This window comes from Microcaecilia unicolor, chromosome 1 (assembly GCF_901765095.1).
Source record: "Microcaecilia unicolor chromosome 1, aMicUni1.1, whole genome shotgun sequence".
NCBI lineage: Eukaryota > Metazoa > Chordata > Amphibia > Gymnophiona > Siphonopidae > Microcaecilia > Microcaecilia unicolor.
This window is the reverse complement of record NC_044031.1, coordinates 136,414,497-136,434,760: the sequence shown is the minus strand read 5'-3', so window position 1 is coordinate 136,434,760 and position 20,264 is coordinate 136,414,497. Positions and strand designations below refer to the sequence as shown.

Below are 20,264 nucleotides of genomic sequence, written 5' to 3'. Positions count from 1 at the left end.
AAAAAAGAAAAGTGATGTTGGGGGGGAGAAGAGGGCAGGCAGTTGAACAATGGGAGCGGGAGGGCAGGGGAGAGAGGAGCATAGATGCGAGGGGGGGTCATGGAAGGGAGATAAGGGAATTGCTAGATAGGGATTAATGGAGGGGGACAGAGGAGCATGGATGGGAGGGGCAGGGCTCAGGGAGAGAGGGGAATTGCTGAATAGGGATGAATGGAGGGGACAGAGGAGCATGGATGGGAGGGCAGGGCTCATGGAGAGAGGGGAATTGCTGGATAGGGATTAATGGAGGGAGACAGAGGAGCATGGATGGGAGGGCAGGGCTCAGGGAGAGAGGAGAAATTGCTGGATAGGAATGAATGGAGGGGACAGAGGAGCATGGATGGGAGGGCAGGGCTCAGGGAGAGAGGAGAAATTGCTGGACATAGAGGGGAGGGAAGAGAGATGAAGGAGATGAAATGAGGGAAAAGGAACAGAAGAGAAAAACTGCACATGGATGAAGAAAATAGGCAGAAGCTGAGGACCAGAAATGAAGAGGAAAGGAAAGAAATAAATGGAAAGGAAGCCCTGGAAACAGAGTTAAGAGGACAGATAGCAGCAGAATCAGATACTGGGTCAGCATGATCAGAAAAAGAAAGTCACCAGACAACAAAGGTAGAAAAAAATCATTTTATTTTCATTTTAGTGTTTGGAATATGTCCACTTTGAGAATTTACATCTGCTATCTTATTTTGCAATGTATGGCAATTTGTTTCTAAGAATATTGCTGACAATTCCTGTCAGTGTGGCAAGTGGTGAGCGATCATTTTCACGGGGGGGGGGGGGGAGGGGAGGGGCGCCACCTCCGTCACCGCCAACTGATAGTCTGCAGGGGGGGGGGGGGCGCCAACTGATAGTCTGCAGGGGGGCGCCAGAGACCCTAGGCACGGCCCTGGCTGAATACAGTTTCATTCTCCTTACTTCCTCTTTAGGACAGGATATGCCCTCTGATCCCTCGTTTCTCATCCATGAAGCAACATGTACCTTAGGGTTCAGCACTGGATCATATTTCCAACCCCTCTTCTCTCTTCCTCTTAGGGGAACACTCTTTAACCCCTGATGTGGAAGACCAAGGTTCTGATGAGCTCTAGGGTGGGGAAACCCACCCCACTACATGATTACTTAATGCACTCCTCCCCCTCCCCCCACCCCATACAAGACCACAGGCAATACTCTAGAGTAGAGATCCATTATGTTCCTTTATAGGAAGGCACATTGTGGCATTCTGCTACATTTACAACTAAAAAAAAAAAAGTTGTGAAAAAGGGACACTGAGAAGCTGAAGCTTTAAGATGGGGAGAGGGAGGCTTTGAGAGGGTTTACCAATTTGCACTGAAACCATCTTTAATTTTCAGCTTCAGATGAGTTATAAGTTTCTAAGATTTATAAGAACACATTTTGTTCTTGAATCTGATGTTACAGTTGCTTCAGCAACATTACATACAATAGCAGTTTTTATACATCATTAGGATCAAGAAGTAAAACTCATGTATGAACCAAAACAGTCTGATTTCTTACTATTTTGGAAAAAACGAGATGTGAGAGGAGGAACATGAACAGGTGGTTGATGTCGCTGCCTCTAAATTTGTATCTTAATTCATCTTTTTCTTTTTTTTTTTTTGTTTAGGTTATCCGTGTGCAGAACATTCTGTCGGAGAATCCCATTGTGACCCAGGTTTATGCTAACAATGGCTCTGTGCTGCAGGGCTCCTCAGTAGCCAGCGTGTATGATGGGAAGCTTCTGGTGGGGACCGTGTTCCACAGAGCCCTCTACTGTGACCTGAAGGACCTATAACCTGCTGCAGATTCACTGTGCAGACTGCATTACCCCAGACAGATCTTACCAACAGTGAAACACCAACAGTGAAACAGTGCACTATGCTACAGCACACTTCCCATAGAAATCATGACAAGCAGCACTGTTCTAAGATGCAAGGAAAGCTTCCAAATAAATTCTTCAGTGTGTGTAAGTGCATGCATGTATGTATCTATAAATATGGAGTTTGATCATGTGAATGTTAACAGAATAATGGTTATACAATCTAGTGCTTTTATGGGGCAAAGTCAAATGGTTAATTTGGAGAAGGTGACCAGTGTCCAGTTGCTTTCACATTATCTGGCTACTCATTTTATCCATAGCATACATATTTTTAAATAGTTCTTTAAGCACCTATCCTGTCCATTCCCCTTCATTACTGTGCTGTCATGCACTAGAAGTGTGATTTGGGCAGAAATAAAATCTGACATTTACAGAGTGGCTGCAAAAAAAAAAAGTTGTAAAAGCCAGGGGCGTAGCCAGACACCCAATTTTGGGTGGGCCTGAGCCCAAGATGGGTGGGCAGAAGAACTCCACCTTGTCCCACAAATGATTTGGTCTCTCCCTCTCTCGCCTGCATGCCACATGGTCTCTCAAACATCCCCCCTCCCCCGTATACCTTTTAAATAGCAGTTTTTCACTTTCACCGAGCAGCAACTAATACACACTGCTCATGTTGGCCCCACAGCCTTCCCTCTGATGCAACTTCCTGTTTCTGCATAGGCGGAAATACATCAGAGGGAAGTCTGTGGGGCTGGTGCGAGCAGTATGTAACAGTTGCTGCTCGCTGCAGGCAAAGATCTGCTATTTACAAGGTATGCAGGAGGAACAGTTGTTGGGAGTTTTCAGCTGATGGGGCTTGGGGATCTCTGCCAGCCACATCATAGGTGTGCTGCTACTGGGTGGGCCTTAGCCCAAAGGCCCACCCTTGGCTACGCCACTGGTACAAGCTGCATCACATGCTGCAAATGTTTGGTAGACATGAGCATTCTGAGTCATCGCCTTCCTTCATTCCTTTTCCGATCAGTCGAGTACGACTGTCGGTCACTATGGATTAGTGTTCGCCATGCCTTCCGATCTCTCACAGCTTTCAGTTCTGCTATGTTCATTCCAATATCTTCTTTGATAGTATCTATCCAGCGAATTCTTGGGCAGCCTTTTTTTTTTTTACTTTTCCCACTAACCATGGCCGCTATTTTTATCATCATGTCCCTTTATTTGTGGTACAGAAATATCTCTTTGGTGGTGTATGCCCTTAGTGCTGTGTCATCATCCTTATCAATGCTAATGAATCCTAATGGCCGCCTGTAACAAGAATGTCAATTTGAGTCTAAGGAAGCTTAATGGCAGGGAGGTGTAGGTACAGATCTGAAGACAGAGAGTTTATTGTCAAGCTCAGCAGTGGTGACCGAGGGTTAAAAATGACCTGTACTGCACTCACTAATGACCACAGCTCCCTATTACTAGTATATGAGTGAAAAGCAAAAAAAAAAAAAAATGGTGCCCAAAATGTGTTCCTGTTAGTTGTATCACACAAGGAGAATAGATGAAAACAGGAGATGGGGTGAGCCTATCTAGTCTATTATATGGGCTGAAGCCAGTAGGCAGAAATTGCCACCATTTTCGCTCACCCAAAACAATAGCATATGCTATTGAAAACAGCCAAAGATTATTAGAAATAAAGGACTTGCCTATCTGTGGTCCATTCTGCAAAAAGTCTAAAGCTGTTCCACTTGGATAGGCAGCGACTTAAAAGGTGGAAGACAAAAGGTTTGGGTTTTTTATTACTTATTTGACAGGTTTTTAATTTATTTGAAAGCTTCCCTTATGTAGATATAAACATCATGAAATAAAAATTAAATCTCACTAAAACAGCTTAAAAAATGATTGTTGCTAGCAGGTATAAACTCTGTATTTTGTTCTACACAATACAGATGGCCAAATTTCAGTGAGGATATCCTGTTTCCTGATGGGTTCATCTTAACTGTTGTTGTAATCTGCCTTGGGAAACCTGGTGCTATAAAGATGGAATATATTGAAATTAAATGGAAGTAAAATTAAATTCTCCTTCCATTGGGCACATGGAATCAACTCTTCTTCATCTGTTTTGTAGAAGTTCACATTTTAGATACACAAATGGATTATTCTGTTTTGAAAATATTTCAGGGACAAGTGGTTTTATAAGTCAAAATAAAAATAAGTATTTTGTTTCATGCAGATCTCTTGTTTAAACATTTAGGGCCCTATTTACTAAGCCATGCTAGAGGCATGTTAGCATTTTTAGCGGGTGCTAAGCATTAGCATGGGCATCTACATGATTAGCATGTGCTAATTTTTAGTACATGCTAATAACGCTAGCGCACCTTAGTAAATAGGGCCCTTAGTTTTGTAAACCGCACAGGTCTGCAAGTTAGGTTGAGCAGTATAGTAAATGTTTAATAAACTAAATGGGCTATAAACCCCTAATGCAGACCATTGGTTTTCTTATATTTTGTTCTTGTGCTGACTTATACCGTGCCAAAACTGTTCGATAATAAAAGGAGCTCACTGTGAACACTATCCACCCTAAAAGGTTGTTTTGTGACTGTATATGAGGAATCAAAGCACTGATTTTGCATCCATTGCCAAAGCTAGTCTTAAATCAGATAGCATTCCTTGGCCCCTACTGCCATCCTGGCTGTATAACATAGAAACATGACAGCAGATAAAGGCCATATGACCCATCCAGTCTGTGCATTCTTCCTGTTCCTAAGTGATCCCACATGCTTATCCCATGCCTTTTTAAACTCTGGAACAGTCCTCGACTCCACCACCTCCACTGGGAGGCCATTCCATGCCTCCACCACCCTTTCTGTGAAATAATAGTTCCTCAGGTTGCTTCTAAGCCTATTCCCTCTCAACTTTGTCGTATGCCCCCTCATTCCAGAGCTCTCCTTCATTTGAAAAAGGCTCTCTTCCTGTACATGAATGCCCTTGAGATATTTAAACGTTTCTATCATGTCTCCTCTCTCCCTCCTCTCTTCCAGCGTATACATGTTGAGGTTCATAAGCCTGTCCCTACATTTTTTGCATTCAAGACCGCTTACGAATTTCGTAGTCGCCCTCTGGACCGACTCCATCCTGTTTATATCTTTCTGTAGGTGCGGTCTTCAGAACTGCACGCAGTACTCCAAATGAGGCCTCACTAGAGACTTATACAATGGCACTATCACCTCCTTTTTCCTGCTGGTCATGCCTCTGTTTATGCACCCAAGCATCCTTCTACCTGTTTGAAAGCTTTAAGGTCGTCAGACACAATCACCCCCAAGTCCCGCTCTTCCTTCACACACTGAAGCACTACTCCCCCTATACTGTACTGTTCCCTCGGATTTTTGCGACCCAAGTGCATGACCCTACATTTTTTGGGATTAAACCATAGTTGCCAAATATTGGTCCATTCTTCCAGCTTCGCTAGGTCCTTCCTTATGTCATTCACACCCTCCAGGGTGTCCACCCTGTTGCAGAGTTTAGTATCATCCGCAAAGAAACAAACCTTACCAGACAGCCCTTCCGCAATATCGCTCACAAAGACGTTAAAAGAGCCGGCCCTAGGACCGATCCCTGCGGTACTCCACTGATGACCTCCTTTTCTTCAGAGCAAGCTCCATTTACCACCACCCTCTGTCTCCTATCATTCAACCAATAGTTACTCTAGGTCCCACACCAAGGGCATTCAATTTATTTATCAGTCGCCTATGCAGAAGCGTGTCAAAGGCTTTGCTGAAATCCAAGTATACCACATCAAGCGCCCCTCCCACATCCAACTGTTTAGTCACCCCGTAGAAGAAGACAGATTCGTCTGACATGACCTGCCAGTAGTCAAGCCATGCTGCCCCAGGTCCCGAATTCCATGTAGTTCAAGTCACAATCCACCTCTTTAGCAGCGTTTCCATTAGCTTACTCGCCACCGAGGTCAGACTGACATGTCTGTAATTCCCTACCTCCTCCTTACTTCCACTCTTGTGCAAAGGAACCACATCAGCCCTTTTCCAGTCCATTGGGACCACTCCAGTTTCTAAGGATGCATTGAAGAGGTCCGTCAGCGGAGCCGACAGAACTTCTCCGAGTTCCTTAAGCACCCTCGGGTGTATCCCATCAGGCACCATTGCTCTGTCTACTTTTAGTTTGGCAAGCCCCTCATGAACCCAGTCCTCTGTAAACGGGTCTGGGTCTACCATACATCCATCCCCTTTAGCCTTTGTTTTCTGCAGCCCTACCCTCCCCCCCCCCCCCCCCCCCCCCGGTTTTTCATTCATGAACACAGAGCTGAAATAATCATTAAGCAGTTCAGCTTTATCCTTATCATCTTTCAACTATTTCTCTCCCTCAGCTTTGAGCCTCACAATACTATTATGGCACTTCTTCTTGGCACTTACATATCTGAAAAAGGTCTTGTCCCCCAATTTTACCTATCTTTTTCTCCATTTGCTGCTTCACTTTCCTGATAGCTTTTCCAGCTTCTGTTCGCTTATTTAGGTATTCTCTCCTGTCTTCATCTTTCTCAGTCTTCTTATAACGAGCAAAGGCTAGCCTCCTTTCCCTTATCTTTTCAGCTATTGCATTCGAGTACCAGAAAGGCCTTCTTTTCCTCTTACTCTTATGTAATTTTCTAACATAAAGGTTAGTTGCCTTTAATATAGCTCCTTTCAGTCTTGTCCATTGCTGTTCTACATCCTTCAGCTGTTCCCATCCCGCTAACTGTTCCTTGAGAAATTCCCCCATCTTGGCAAAGTTAGTTTCTTTGAAATCCAGTACCTTCAATCTCGAGGGAGCCCTCTCTTCTGTTTTTAATATTGAACCATACCATACGATGATCACTAGATGCCAAATGGTCCACCACCTTGACATCAGAAATGTACTCTCCATTCATAAGCACCAGGTCCAGAACAGCTCCATCCCGCGTCGGTTCTGTTACCCACTGCCGGAACAATTCTTCCTGAAGAGAATCTAAGATCTCTGCTTCTAGACGACCCCGCAGCCGGGCCATCCCAATCAACATCCGGCATATTGAAGTCACCTATCAGTAGTACTTCCCCTTTCCTAGCTATCTTGCGGATGTCTTCGATTAAGTCCCTGTCCAGTTCCTCTGACTGTGAGAGAGGTCTGTATATCACTCCGATATAGATACATTTTCCTTTTCCTCTTTCCAGTTTAACCCACAGCGCTTCTTCCCTACCCCACATGTCCTGCAGTTCTGTCACTTGGATATCATTCTTAGCATATAATGCCACACCACCCTTTTTTCCTACTCAGTCCTTCCTGAATAGATTATAGCCAGGTATAGCAACATCCCAGTCATGGTTCTCCATGAACCACGTCTCCGTGACCGCCACTAAATCCAAGTCTGCTTCCATCATTGTAGCCTCAAGTTCTAGAAGTTTGTTTCCCATACTATGGCATTGGTATACAAGGCTCTCCAGATTTTACTCTCTTTATTCACTTCTATAGAGGCATTAGATGTCCAGGTACCTTGGGGTTAATTATGGCTTCGTGGCCTTTTATACCCATCCCCATCAATTTTAGTTTAAAGCCCTCTTTAGTACTTTAGCCAGCCTGTTGCTGAAGACACTCCTTCCCTTCCTTGACAGATGGACACCATCACCACTCAGTGCCTCTTGGAAAGTCATCCCATGTTATGCGAAACCAAAGCCCTCTCATCGGCACGAACCACGCAGCAACATATTTATCTCCAAGATGCGAGCTTCTCTCATTTGACCTTTACCTTCAACAGGGAGGATCAATGAGAACACTGCCTGCGCACCTAGATGCTTCACCCTCTGACCCAAAGCCACGAAGTCTCGTACGATATGTTCAGTAGGATACTTAGCTGTATCATTTGTGCCAACATGTATGAGTAGCATAGGAGCGTGGTCCATAGGCTTGATGAGTCTAGGCAATCTTTCCACAATATCGTGAATCTTGGCACCCGACAGACAGCATACCTCTCTGGACAACATATCCGGCCGGCAGATGGGCGCTTCGGTACCCCTTAGAATTGAATCTCCAACCACCACTACCTTTCACTTTCTTAGGGCCAATTGTCCGGCTGTGATGGTCATTGTTTCTTCCTGTTTTTTAGATGTTTCTAGCTCTTCTACCTCCAGGGCTGTGAACCAATTCTTTAGCTGAATAGAAGGTGGAGTTGGAGGATTGATCTTGTGGGACTTGGTGACCTGCTTCCAGCTGTGCTTTGTCTGCCCAAGATCTTCTCTCCCTTTGCTGGAAGTCCTCAATGTTTTGACCTGTGTCTCTGGGTCAAATTTCTGGTTGTCCCAGACGTTTCTTAGCCTTACCACTTCTTCTCTTAGTTCTTGTACTTCTTTCACAAGGGTCTCAATGTATGTACATTTATCACATGAAACCAAAATCTTGTCTTGGTCCAAGGGTTTGGTCTTGACAGTGGTAGAAGCTGTACTGAAAGTAGTAGTTTTAGGGGTTCTTTGTTTCTTTACCATAGTTCCAAATGATAATATAACATGTAGCCTGTCACACAGCTACCTGTTATTTCTCCTACTCCTGTTCTATGGGATATAGGGGGTAGGTAGTTAATGTGTAGTTTTAGGGGAAGAACTGAGAACCTGTTACGATGTACTGTGTGGGTGGAATTTAATGTATGTATCTGACTATTTGAAATTCAGTAATTGAGCTTTTTCTTCAGGGTATTTGTTTTGTTTTTTTTCTGATGTACCGGTTGGTTGTAGACCTAATTCAATAGCTTAATCTTGCAAAGTAGACCTAGAATAAATCTGATCTTTATCTATAGGTATAGCTGATTAACAATGATTTTTTTGATTATACTGCCAATAGGGTACTGCCAACAGCGAGAGAAGCTTGACGAACAAGTTTAAGGAAGAGAAGGTAGATTGGTATCCTCTGTGATATGTAATGAGAATAGCAACCAATGAATATGTTAACAGAGGTCCTTTTTATCTAGAGCAGGAAGCTCTTGATGCTGAGTAGAAGGCTCGGGATATATATAAGCACTGCCAATCAATAATAGTGACCACTGTAATGAAATTCAGGTGAAATGATCATGAAAATGTGTAAAACATGGCAGAAAGAGATACCTACTTTTGTGTTACAGTTTTGCAGGCCCTCAGCAGAACATCCCTTTTAAAGAACTGTTGATCTAAATTTTGAGGTATACTAGATGGTTTTTCCCATTGTATTTGATCCACCATGATTCTCTAATCTATTACAAAAGCGGCATCCATCAATAAATATGATAGCACCCTGATAATTGATTATTGATCAGGACAGCTTTGTTTGAGACCACCTCAGTGGGGTTCCTCAGGACTCATTCTCCATTGTTTTAATGAGGTATGGTGAACTGCAAAGCGGACTCAGTTTATGATATACAATGTCTGACTGCAAGCCAGAACCCTTTCTTTTTTTTTTCCCTTCTCCCTTGCTCGTTATTAGTTCTTTTTCCTCATTTAGGATTTTGATTGTTAAAGATAATTGAAAACTTCTAAAATTTTGATTTTTCCCACTGGTATCATTGAGCATATTCTAAGGACTTATTCACAGTTCTTAGAACTCCTATGAATGTGCTCACAGCTGCACGTTAAGGGTAGGATTATACACAGGTAATCTAGTCATGTGCCCAGGTCCCAAGTCCTGCATGAGAATGGAAAACTTCTGATTAATATGGGAAACTTAGAGCCAGAATAAAGAAACCAGTGCCTTGTAGTACCTTTAAATGTCAATCTAATTGCCAGTAGTCTACTGTCTGCATACGTAGCAGTAGACATGCTCTACTCTCTTCTTCCCTGCTATATGACTTCAGTCCCTACACAGACCTCCTGAATCCATATCTTCCATCACTATGTGCCTGCCTCTATCCCCTCTTACATACTCTGCTGCTCCCTCCTCAGCTCTCCTAGCTCATCTCTCCAAGGCAGCCCAAGGAAGCAGCAGGGGCTGGTCTAGAGTATGACAGCAGGTTGTGCATTCATAGGCTACCGAGTGCCTCCTTTTTGCTCATGGGTTGTCTGCATTTAGATGTTCAAATCCAAGCTCAAGACATATTAACGACTGAGGTGCAGCTGCTAGGTTCATACCCAAGAGGACTTCAGTGTATGCTACACAAGAGGCAATGGATGGTAACAGGGTTTGTACAATGTCACAAGAAACATCACTGGGAGAGGCAGGATTGGAGCTCTGTCTTCCCTGGCTCTCAGTTACTAAAAACAAGCAGAATCCAACAAACACACACCAAATGCAAATGGCATTTTGATATCTAACTCTCCTTCGTTTGCATTCCCTGGTTCTCTGCCTACTGCTTCTAAGCTATTACAGAAAAGGTGAACTAATAAAGAGGGCAGTCTGAAAAGAAAGGCCATAAATAGAAGTCTCTCAGGAAGTTGGGGGGGGGGGGGGTCATGGAAAAGGTGAATGTGTCTGTACAAGCTGCAGAAGATGAGAGAATGGGGGTCCGTAGGGACCCACAAATGTATGTTTGCCTAAGGTTTGACATAGTGTTAATCCAGCCTTGTGCATGTTTGACCTTTTTTTGCAGGTCAACTGTGAAGTGTGGTATTGGAAAGAACTTTTAAGAAATATTGTTTTGTTGTTTTATGTGCTTGATGACTGGTGCATAGTTGTAACAGTGAATGGGAAATCAAGGATGTAGTGACAAGATGAAGAAATGTCAAAGGCAATTGTATGTTTAAACAATCAATTAAAGCCATTTAAGAACAGGAATTTGTACTTCTTTTCATATATTTAGGGACAACAAACATTTCCTGAATTATTATGCTATGAATGGGAGCATCACCAGAGACATAAACACAATCCTGTTTACTTGTTACGTGCCCCAAATTATACAGGGTTACACGTAATTTCTCTCTTCTTCTACTCCATCCTCTTCCAGGGATTCTCAAACACACAATCTCTTGCTGCTTTCTACTGTCTGAACCCAAGGATTAGGCTGACTACTTAAGATGGTGAAAATTTGTTGCCACTATGCAGTTCAGGAATAAGTTGAGCTGATGCTATTTAAATAAGACGGACAATGAGCTTCTAAGGACTAAAACATAAAACTACATATGCATCAAGCTTCTCCTACATATGCATGCAACTATGGAATGCATTACCGAAGACCATAAAAACAATGCATGACCTAACAATCTTCCGTAGACTACTGAAAACTGACCTGTTCAAGAAGGCCTACCATAACGATCCATCTTATTTACAAAATCATTAGACTTTACACGATATAGACAAAACCGAACTTTTGTCACTTGACTTGTCACTCAGAAACCTCAATGCAATATCATAATATATTCTTCTTTACCATGTATGTATGCACCTTAATGCATTACCATTTGTAATTCTGTACCCGTAAATGGCGATCGCCATCATGGCATGATGTAAGCCACATTGAGCCTGCAAATTGGTGGGAAAATGTGGGATACAAATGCTACAAATAAATAAATATCCTCCTATGCATTAACTTTCTCATAGCCATTTGTTAGCAAGATGGGATTATATCAACCCTGCATTACATGTCACTGTGTTAATCTCTTTGGCAACCATTCCAACACAAAACAAAAGAATCAACCCAACAACCAACAAAAAACAAGGCTCCCCAGAGTTCTTTAAAGGCTACCTGAGACATCCATACCCCTCTGCAAGCAAGAAAGATTCTTTACTTCCTGCTGTCTTTCCCATTTTATCAAAATAATGTCAGTTTTGTGCCACCTCATACTTTGTCCACATACAGGTCAGAATAGGAAGCACTGTTGAGTAGCCACCAATTTGACAGTGATGGGCAAGACAGCAAGAGGTAAGTACCTCTCTTCCTGCCACGTGTGAGAGAGAAGCCCTCTGATGTAACTTCCTATTTACGCGAGGGCGGGACACAGTGAAGGAAGGGCCGATGCGAACGCGATGAGGGAGGCGATTTGCTTGATTTACAGCAGCAGTGCCGAGCAGAGCAGATGCCAGGAGCTTCACGGACTTTTTTTTTTTTAACGCTGGGTCAGGTCAGGTGCCATTTGGCAGGGGAAGAAGAGGGTCGTCTGTCCGTCAGAGGGTCTGGTAGGCAGGTGGGGACTGGGTCGGGGAGGGGGGCTCAGATGGGAGAAGGGGTCTGGGTGGGGTGGGCTCAGATGGGAGAAGGGGGCAGGAGGGAGAATGGGTCTGGGGCTGAAAAGGGGGGGCCCTAATGCATGTGGATGAAGGGAACTGGGGGCTGAAAAGGAGGGTAGGTGGGATAAGGGGACTGAAAAGGGGCAGGGGCTGAAACTGTGGGGCCTGGGGGCTGAAAAGGGGACAGGGAGAAGTGGCTGGGGGCTGAAGCTCTGGACTGGTGGGAGAAAAGGGGCTGGGGCTGAAACTGGGGACTGGTGGGATAGTGGGGCTTAAACTGGGGGCTGAAAAGGAGGGGCAGGTGGGCGATGTGGGCTGTGGCTGAAACTAGGGGCTGGAACTGAGGGCTGAAAAGAAGAGCCAGCGAGAGGGAGGGCAAATGGTGGATTGAAGGGGCAGAGAGAAAGGGCAGACAGTGGATGGAAGGGATAGAAAGGTCAGACAGTGAATGGAAGGGGGGAGGAGAGAGAGGGCAGACAGGGGCAGATGGTGGATGGAAGGGGCAGAGATAGAGAGAAGATGTGCATGGGGCAGGGAGAGAGGGCAGACATTGGATGGAGGGGACAGCAGAGAGAGAGCGAAGACAGATGCTGGATGGAAGGAAGACGGTGAAAAGAAGATGAGGAAAGCAGAAACCAGAGATGACAAACTGTAAATAAAATATATATTTTTATTTTTTTGCTTTAGGATAAAGTACTATTGTAGATGTCAGGCATTTACCTGTTTTATGAATACAGCTTAATCAGGCATTGCATTTCTTACAAAGCAAAGTTTGAAGGATATGTGCCATTGACATGTTTGCCTTATAGCAGTCATATTTGGTCAGGTTTAAGATATGGGATAAAATCACTATATTTAAAAATGTCGGTGTTCCATGAACCAGGTATGTGGTTTGTGTTAATGCAGGAGAGCTGTTGCACAGACTGTTTACTTAGAAATCCATCTTCAAGTGCACTCTAAGGCATTATTAGAGTATCCCAAGAAACACTACTCACACCTAGTGCCCACCCATATTAGCTCTGGGCCCACCCAAAATGTCAGGTCTGGCTACGCCACTGTGAGTGGCCTTATTATAAATAGCCCGAGATTGGATTGTGAACTTCAGGGAGATGGACAAGCAGATACAGCAAAAGAAGCAAATGTTGTAGTATATATACACAACTTCCCCCTCCAGGCAAAAATATGACAATCATGCAAAAGCATTGATAAATACTGCAGGATAGAAAGATAAGGAGAGCACTGCCACCCAACTGGGGCCAGTTATTACACTTAGAGGCCCTTTTAATAAAGTGCAGTAAAGTGTTGCACTTATGTGCTAGTAGGAAAAATTAATGCATGGTAAGTGCAATGCCATGCAGGGGCTGTGCCCAGTGCCATACATGGCACCACATTACACACAATGGCAGATAGCAGTGCGACCCTTACTGAAATAAATAATCCATAAGTCTAATGCTGCAATGGCACTCCCCCACTCACATTTGACACCCCCATTGCTGGCCCCCACCGGTCATCCACCTTACCAGAACCTCGTTCCTGTTTCCTGATCTCCAACCAACCCAACTGTATCTTTTAATCTCCCAAATGGCATCCCCCCTCTGACTACCCTAATCCTCCCTTCCCGCTCAGCATAATTAAATAGGCTTCTCCCTTGACCCACATGTGCCTCTGAACCCTCTCCCCAGTCTTCCTTGCCCCCTACGTCATTCCTGGGCCTTAGCTAGAGGTATCATTGGTGGTGCAGTGGGGTGGGAGCAGTCCATCTTTGCTCCTGCCCATTCAGCTCCAGCTTTCAAGATGGCCACCATGACCCATAGCACTAGTCTTGTGGTACTAGTGCTAGGGATCAGTCTTCCATTTAAGGAGCATAAAAAAGACCAGCCAGAGGCAAGAGATGGGGAATTAGCTGCTATGTCAGGTCCTGTCCTAGCATCAGTGTTGAATGGTCCAGGTCCTGTCTGCCAGCTTGGCTTTGGGAAGACTTAGCATCTCCACAAGCCTCCTATACCAGGAGCCTATGGGAAACGTGTCATAGAATGTTTAATTGGGGAGTTTTAATTTAATTTAGGCATTTATAATGTGCTTAACCATCAAGTTTAAGGTGGAGAACAATCACACATTATAAGCAAGTACTTTCTCTGTCCCTAGAGGGCTCACAATCTTGGGGGGGGGGGGGGTTGTACCTGAGGCAATAGAGGGTTAAATGACTTGCGTAAGGTCACAAGAAGCTGCAGTGGGAATCAAAGGCTGCTGCACTAACCATTGGGCCACTCCTTATAAAGGAGCATTGTTTTGATGTGTAAGAGAGAAAGTCCATGTTGCATGTTCTGTTTAAGCACAGACATTCAAATTGTAACACGTATCTAAAATGTAACCTTGTGTATGTGGATTATCTAGGCACAGTGAGAAGGTCAGCCTGTATTACTGATCTGCAACAATGTTACAGCATGAGTTAGAAAAGCAAGTGCTGCGTCTGCTGAGCCAAAAAGACAATATGAAGGAAAGAAGAGGTGTCGTTTATAGGCAGATATGAAAACACAGAATCAATTTATTTCTTCATGTATGCATTTATTTTGCAGATCTTTAAAAACTGAACATGTTAGGGCCATTTCTTAACTATTAGGAATAACACAGGGGTCCTTTTACAAAGGCGCACTGAAAAATGGCCTGCGGTAGTGTAGACACGTGTTTTGGGTGCGCACGCAGAATTATTTTTCAGCGCATCTATAAAAAATGCCTTTTTAAAAATTTTTGCCGAAAATGGACGTGTGGCAAAATCAAAATTGTTGCATGTCCATTTTGGGTCTGAGACCTTACCGTCAGCCATAGACCTAGCGGTAAAGAATTTGGGAAGTAATGACCTATGCACGTCAGATGCCACTTGCTACACGTCCGCTAAGCGTGCCAGAAAATAATATTTTTCAGATGCACGTAGTGGACGCGTGCCAAAATTGAAATTACCACAAGGGCCACGCGGTAACCGGGTGGTAACCCCAATTTGGCGCATGCTGGGCACCACGTGGCTTAATAAAAGGGGCCCACAGTCTCTAAATCCCTGAAGTGCTTCAGTTCTGTGCCACAAAGTGAAGTGAGATCTTCTGTTTATTATGTATTTAAAAAGTTGTTTGTGAGCAATAAAGGAATCAGTATATGTATAGAGTGCAGCAGACTCTGTCTATTTCCACAAATCTGAGGGCTCAAGTTACCTTGCTAGGGATTTAGAAATTTTTCAAGCAAAAATTTGCTGCCCCAAGTGAACACAATTAATTGAAGTCAGTGTTTGATAAAGGTCAGGAAGAAGCAATGTGCATCAGTGAAAACCTGACTAAGGTTTCTTTCCTTAGGACTTTTGTCCAGCGTTTCTCAGTCCTTTTCTTGAGGCAGACAATGAATTTCATGTAATTTAATATCAGTATTTACAATCCACCCTTTTAATCCAATAAAAGTACAGAGCAGATCTCAGATCCTACAAACAGGTTTGACACACAATTAAAAGCATGTTTAATTTGAATAAAGAAACTGCATACAAAGTAATTATCTTTAAATATGTAGCTATATCTCAGGTTCTTCCTCAACAGACTTGCTATTTATTTAATACTCTAGCTTTAAAAACTGTATTAGAAAACTAGAATAATTTCTGCTTGATGAATTATCACTACTGGTTGAACACTGTATGCCTTACTCATAGATAAAAAGTCAATACTGCAAAGAATGATCAACCAAGGGGTAATCTCTTATTCTCTTGGCAGATTCTGGAACTTTATCTGAAAACAGTGCAAAATTATAACAATATGGTCACACTGAGTTAATATATCTGAAGCCAATATATGAATTTAATTTCATTTATACAGCATCACAACCCCAGTATGCCCAGTATGGTTATAATGGTTAATGTTTTGATGCAATATAGAAATAAACAAAGACCAAAAAAACTCCAATCGACAAAACAAACCATAACCACATAAAGCTACAGTACTTGGTACATAAACTTAAAATATAAACACCAATCATTCCTGCAAAAGTCCTACCATCTTATAATTTTTGAAACAGCTGCATTTTCAAATATCACTACAAAGATAAATATTCTGCACTACTTTTTAATTCTTCAGGTAAACTATTCCAAATTTTTGGAACTGCCAGAGAAAATATCAATTTTTTTCATGAATCGATAATCTTTTGTGCCTAGAATACTAACGTGACTGACAGCCAACTGCGGGGCCCTAGAAGTCACGTAGCTATGCAATCTATTACTCAAATAGTTAGGCCCAATCTTAAAATGCTCAGAGCACAAAACAAACAACCTTAAATATTATTCTCAAATCCAGGGATAGAAAATGTAGCACATGCAACAAGGGCATAGCCCCATCTTGACTCCTGCTATGCATTAATAGTTTAAAACAACTTGATATACCACTCTTTTTGTGAACAATTGGTTTAAAATAAATAAAATCTCAGACAGAAAAGAAGGCCAATAATAAAAGTAAAGCATTTCTTCCCAAGAACACACAACCAATCTCCAAACATCCAAACTTCATCCTCTGCAGGTCATTTGCCCAGGAGACAACAAAAACTCACCCACCCAAAATTTTCCCCCCAAAATAAGATAATAGTTTAAAACAATTTGATGAAAAACTTTAGCAGGGACGATCTGGACCCATCACAAAACAATCTTTTTGACAATCCCGGATGAATATCATTACATGTTATTATCAGGGGCATTTTCGAAAGAGAAGGGCACCCATCTTCCGACACAAATCAGGAGATGGGCATCCTTCTCTCAGGGCAGTGGCGTAGCCAGACAGCCAGTTTTGGGTGGGCCTGAGCCCAAAGTGGGTGGGCACAAAATTTTTTCTGCTCCGCCCTACCTCCACCTCAAAATATAAATACTTTAGCTAATGAGGATCCTCAAGCTCAGTCAGCTGAAGACTTTCTCTGAAGGTGGCCAGAACTCACTTTTACCAAGCTTGGCAGGCAGCAGCAATGACCCTAAGCCACTGATGCCAGCACCCCACACATGCTTAGCTGTCGATGGCTCAAGGATGCTGTTGCCAGAGCTTGGTAGAAGGGAGTTCTGGCCGCCTTTGGAGGAAGTCCTTAGCTGGGGATGCCTGGGAATCCTCACCAGCTATACAGCAAGGGTTAGGACTGTTGTAAGACCTACTTGGCCCAGGTCAGAAAATAAAGGAGGGCTCCCCTCCCCGATTCCCTCTCCTCTTTGCCTCCCTTCCAATTTTCCACCTGCCATTACTATCACACCAACAGAACCTCACCAAACACAGAACAAGGGATCACAAATTAGAAATAAAAATATTTAGACAAAAATTGAAAAGGAACCCCAAGAAGTTAAACATAGCATTACTGCAACACTGGAGACACAAAACATGCATTTCCTTTTCTACAGAACACAATACAAAGACATTTCCTATGCACATTTCCAAAAGCTAACATATTCCATTTAAAACATTTGAAATAAAATGCTTTGTTTCTACCTTTGTTGTCTGGACATTTTATTTTTCCATCTTGCTGGTTCCAATTTCTCTTTTCTGCTTTCCTCTCTGCCGTCTGCTAATTCTTCTTCAAGCGGCTGTAGTCCATTTGTCTTTTCTCCTCTCTCCTGTCTGTTCCCTCAATATTCCTGCCTCTGACATGTTGGTCATTCCTTTGTAGCTCTTTTCTGCCTCTCTCTCACCCTTCTTTGTCTCCTTTTTACTTTTCAACTACCTATCAAATTTCCATCTTCTTCTTTCACCCACTAGCTCTCCCATTCCCCATCTTACTCATCCCCATCCCTACTTTCTCTTTTATCTTTAATCTACTCCCCATTACCATATTTCTACCCTCTGTAATCACTATCTCTCATTCATTTCCTTGCCACCTCCTCCTCCCCCTCTTGCCCTCTCCCACAGGGTTCCACCATTCCCATCATCTTCTCCCTCCACCCTTCTAACCAGCATCTGATCCCCTCCCCACCCCACCATGGTAGCCTTATATTTTCCTGCCCCTTCTCTCTTCATTCCTGTTAAATAGTAATAGTAGCAGTCCTCTCCCCCATGGCCCAGCATTTCCCCCCTCACCACCTACTGTGTACCTCTCATCCACCCCCATGTCTATCTCCCCCTCTCATTCCCACTGTCCAACGTCTCTCTCCCCTTCCCATACAGCATATCTACCTTCCTCCCCTCTACCAGCATGTCTAACATTTCTCCCTTCCTTCCACCCCTATGCCCACCATTTTGCCCTCCTCTCCACCCCTATGTTTAACATATTTCCCCCTCTCGCCACCTATCCCCTCTCTATGCAGCATGTCTCCCTCTCCACCTCATATGCAGCCAAGACTTCTCCCTTCCTGACCCCTCCACCCTTTTAGTGGATCTCTCCCTTCTTCCCCATGCAGCTTCTCCCCCACCCACCATGCCTTATCATTCCATCTTCCCTCCTCCCTGTGCAGCATCTTTCCTTCCATCTTCTTCCCTCCCTCCCCCCCCCCCCCCCCCCGTGCAGCTGCTGTCCCCGTCTTCCCTCCCCCATTCCAACATCTTTTCCCCATCATCCCTTGCCCCGTTGCGTGCCACAACTTTCACCCCCATCTTCCCTCACCCTCGCAGGCCCGCCCAGCAGCGATTCCGATCGCAGGCAGCTCCTTCGACTCGCACACGCTGCCTGCCGGCTGCCGCTCAAATCTCCTTGCAGCTACTAGCAGCGCTAACCCGGAAGCTCAGAGGAGAAGCTTCCGGGTTAGCGCTGCTAGTAGCTGCAAGGAGATTTGAGCGGCAGCCGGCAGGCAGCGTGTACGAGCCGAAGGAGCTGCCTGCGATCGAAATCGCTGCTGGGCGGGCCTGCGAGGGTGAGGGAAGATGGGGATGAAAGTTGCGGCACGCCACGGGGGAATGGATGATGATGGGGACCGGAGCCTCCGGAATCGCTGTGCTGCTGGGCGGGCCTGACCCCAAATTGGGTGGGCCCAGGCCCACCCGTGGCTACGCCCCTGTCTCAGGGTCGCCCAAATCGGCATAATCAAAAGCCAATTTTGGGCATCCTCAACTACAGTCTGTCACGGGGATGACCAAAGTTCACAGGGGTGTGTTGGAAGCGTAGCAAAGGCAGGACTGGGGCGTGCTTGAGATGGGCATCCTTGGCTGATAATGGAAAAAAGAAGGATGTCCTCGACGAGCATTTGGTCGACTTTACTTGGTCCATTTATTTTCACGACCTAGCCTCAAAAAGTTGCCCAAACTGACCAGATAACCACCAGAGGGAATCGGGAATGACCTCCCCTTACTCCCCCAGTGGTCACCAACCCCCTCCCACCCTAAAAAAAACATGTTTTTTAAATTTTTTGCCACCCTCTATGCCAGCCTCAAATGTCATACCCAGCTCCATGACAGCAGTATGCAGGTCCTTGGAGCAGTTTTTAGTGGGTACTGCAGTGCACTTCAGGCAGGCGGACCCAGACCCATCCCCCCTTACCTGTTACACTTGTGCTGGTAAATGTGAACCCTTCAAAACCCACCCAAAACCCACTGTACCCACATGTAGGTGCCCCCCTTCACCCCTTAGGGCTATGGTAGTGGTGTACAGTTGTGGGTAGTGGGTTTTGGGGGAGGGGGTTGGGAGGCTCAGCACAGAAGGTAAGGGAGCTATGCACCTGGGAGCAATTTCTGAAGTCCACTGCAGTGCCCCCTAGGGTGCCCGGTTGGTGTCCTGGCATGTGAGGGGGACCAGTGCACTGTGAATTCTGGCTCCTCCCACGACCAAATGCCTTGGATTTGGCCGTTTTTGAGATGGGTGTCCTCGGTTTCCATTATCGCTGAAAACCAGGGGCGACCATCTCTAAGGTCGCCCATCTCAATATTTAGGTCGACCATCTGAGCTTACACAGATGATCCTTGGATCATGGGAAACTTAATCTACATATCGAAACCCCAGATACCCCCACAGCTGTGTTCCTGGACATGATGACAGCACTAGGATTCACACAAGTGCTCAATTCTCCAACCCATGAAAATGGTTACATACTAGATAGACATGGAGGGGCATTTTCGATATGTCATCTAAACCCGACTTTGGACATTTTACTGAAAATGTCCAAAAACAAAGTAGTGAAAATAACCATTTTCAAACAAGAAAAATGTCTAGCTTTTTTATTTGAAAATGACCATTTCCTAGATGTTGTTGTGCTTAGTGCGTCTATCTTTTTGGACCATTTTCAAAAAAAAAAAAAAAAGTCCAAGTGAAAAACACACAAAATCAAGCCACTAAGACGTAGGAGGAGCCAGCTTTC

The 20,264-nt window shown here is 44.3% G+C and overlaps 1 protein-coding gene across 1 annotated transcript in view; it reads left to right on the top strand.

The window, feature by feature from the left end:
- LOC115468752 (serum paraoxonase/arylesterase 2-like) overlaps nt 1–2,046 on the top strand; it is a 72,460-nt gene extending 70,414 nt beyond the window's left edge. The window contains exon 9 of the mRNA XM_030200712.1: nt 1,664–2,046. Within this exon, the coding sequence (XP_030056572.1) occupies nt 1,664–1,831 (168 nt within the window). The 3' untranslated portion in view covers nt 1,832–2,046. The remainder of the gene's footprint in view (nt 1–1,663) is intronic.
- Nucleotides 2,047–20,264: the final 18,218 nt, after the last annotated feature.